We start from the raw sequence: 2,838 nt of genomic DNA on the forward strand, positions 1-2,838 counted from the left end.
ATGTTATGTAACTTTCTCTCCTCATTTTTTATATGTATTTAATTTTTGGTATATATTTAGTTATTCAGACATGTTTTAAACTTGATCCAATAGAGGAAATTCATAATCCAAGTACCTGATTTGGATAGAACAGGCTAGGATCTTGTATAAAAATGCATGATAGAAAGAATAAGACTGTAAATTCCTGGAGAGTGAGATGCAAATCTATGTAAATCCACACAGTGTTCATACATTACAGAAAAGGCATAGTAAATGACTATTGTAAGAAAAAATGAATCAATGAATAAATAAACAAGATTCAGAAAGCAACAGCTAATATAAAATTGTTTCTTCTAAAGGCATACAAAATAATCATGCTGCCTTCTTGAAGGCTCTTTAGAGCCATATAACTGGAGTATCTTCCATTTGAACAATAGCCTGGAGACCCATATTCATCTATAGAGAAGCCTGAAATGCATCTGGAGGCTTTCCAATGTTTCCAGAGCTCTATGAGTGTTCCTCCAGAACTGTGGAGATATTTCAGAGAAGTAATCTACCAAAGTCTTGAGTAGACTCCGAGGAAAAGAAAGGCAAGAATACCACATAGTTGAAATGGTTGAAAGCAAGAGATTTAATAATAAAAATGGCAGGTCATTGATTCCTTCCTTTCGGAGGACCAATTTTGTTCCCTTTGACCACGTAATAGACTTAATGTGCAAACGGGCAGGTGATCCATTTGATCCCAAAATGACTGTGTCTTCAAGTAGCTAAATAAGTTAGCCATGCTGATGAAGGCAATCTACCAATATGCCAACCACTGTGCTGTATCTACAGAGAACTTAGTCTTAGTGTATAGTTGTCCATTTTGAAAGGAAAACTGACATTTATTTTTTAAGAAGTCTGTAGCTTTCATATCTCGACAATTTACCCTATCCCTAATTTTCAAATCCCTATTTCCCACTTTTTTCCAATTTTAAACTGAATAATTTTTAAAAATGAGATTGATAGATGATAAATATATAAAAAATAGGTATAGACAGATAAAATCATTGAAACTTTAACATCTACCTAGAAAAAGATTATTGTTACCAACCCACATTTTAGTTCTCTGTTATGTTGTTTTTGCCTTTAACAAAAGCAAGGGAAGAGGGAAGGAAGAGGAGACAATTGTACATTTCTAGGTGTTTTATCAGAGCGTGAGTTTTGAAGTTGTGCTACAGTCCCTGGTGGAAATTTTTTTCATCACAAACCACCTTACAATATGATACAATTCATCATGATCGTCATCCTAAGCTCAAGATAGAGCAAAAATAGAATCCTAGAGACTCCATGTGGGAGAAGCCATGTACCCAAGAGCATGGTTAAATCTTAAAAAACCATTATCATCATTGGATGCTAGCTGCTCACTGCTTATTTTCACAAATCAGTAATTGACCCTGATTTCCCAATCTTAACTCTTAAGTTGGCTGGAGTGCACATTAATCAATAAATATTTAGCAGAAAATATCACACAAGTGCATAAGCATGATTCTAAAACTCAGTAACCACATATTGTATGCACTGCTAATTCTTTACATAGATAAGACATTTTAAATTTTGTTCTTTTCTTTTTCATTCTTTTTTTAACTGCATTTTATTGCCCCATAAGCTTTTCTTTTTGGGTCTTTCTGTTTATTGGATCACAATAATATACAGCCCCTAGATGGGGGCGGGGGGGGGGCAGGAGGGGCCACAACAGGGTGGAAGGGAGGGGAGGAGGCCCCTGCTTCCCTGGCCCCTCTCCCCTCTGTGCTTGGGTTGGGGAAGCGAGGAAGGAGACTTCCCAGAGGAAAGTCCCAGGCATCCCCCTACCGTGGGGTCTTCCCTGTCACCAGTGGAGGTCCCCTCACTGCTCCAATCCACCAAAGCTCCCTCAGTCCTAGGGGCTTCCTGGAGCCGGGGGCAGGGTCCAGGGCTCAGAACTGCTGGGCCAGCAGCTCACACAGTTGAATGGAGACAGGCTCCTTGATGGTGTGCAGGGTCAGCGGATACATTTGAGCCTGGGCATTGGGCTCCAGCTGGAGCAGACAGCCCACCTGCAGGGCTTTAGTCTGGATGATCCCAGTCCCCACGAAGTTCTCAGGGCTGGGGCCCCCGCTGTCCAGGAGAGCAGAGCCAAACCCCAGGAGCTTGGCCTTCGTGACTTCAGCATCCATGGGGTGGTTGGCTTTGAAGATTTTCTGCGCCTCCTGGTGGGGGAGGCTCAGCTGCCTCCAGCGCTGGAAGAAGTCCTGGGCCGCCATCTCTGTTGGCTGGAAGAACTTGTTGATGGTCATGGGGAGCTTCAGGGTGAGGGACTGAGGGTCTCCCTGGCGTTGGAGAGAGGGCGCGTTCAGACTGCCCCATGAGCTTTTAAACTTCTGTCAGAATTTCGATTTAAACCAAGACTTTATCTCTAATTTGAGGCAGGGGAAAGATATAATGTCTTAAAAAGAAGAAAGAAATGTAGTGAGTTTTCTGCAATTATCAATCTAGACGTCAGTGCAGATGCCATCTGGAAATCCCCAGTACATAGAGGGTAAGTTAGAATGACAGCAGGCAGCAGATGAAAAGAGCACTTGGCAATTTGGGAATCCTTTTAGTGTGACACACTATGCAGTAGACAACAATTTTGCTTTTCTTTAAACTAAATAACTTGCTTTTATTTTGTCTCATTTTGATCACTATCACAACTGCACAGACAATTAACTTCAGGCTAAATCCCTGGTCAGGGCACATGCCTGGGTTGCGGGCTCGATCCCCAGTAGGGGGCATGCGGGAGGCAACTGGTCATCTCTCTCTCCCTCGCCCTTCCTCTCTGAAATCAATAAAAATATATTT

The 2,838-nt window shown here is 41.9% G+C and overlaps 1 protein-coding gene across 1 annotated transcript; it reads right to left on the reverse strand.

The window, feature by feature from the left end:
* Positions 1 to 1,934: 1,934 nt before the first annotated feature.
* Positions 1,935 to 2,309, reverse strand: LOC118650188 (AP-2 complex subunit alpha-1-like). The gene has a single exon (XM_036298276.1). The coding sequence runs from the start codon at positions 2,292 to 2,294 to the stop codon at positions 1,935 to 1,937; it is 360 nt and encodes a 119-aa protein (XP_036154169.1). The 5' UTR covers positions 2,295 to 2,309.
* Positions 2,310 to 2,838: the final 529 nt, after the last annotated feature.

Source organism: Myotis myotis, unplaced genomic scaffold (assembly GCF_014108235.1).
Source record: "Myotis myotis isolate mMyoMyo1 unplaced genomic scaffold, mMyoMyo1.p scaffold_m19_p_3, whole genome shotgun sequence".
Lineage (NCBI taxonomy): Eukaryota > Metazoa > Chordata > Mammalia > Chiroptera > Vespertilionidae > Myotis > Myotis myotis.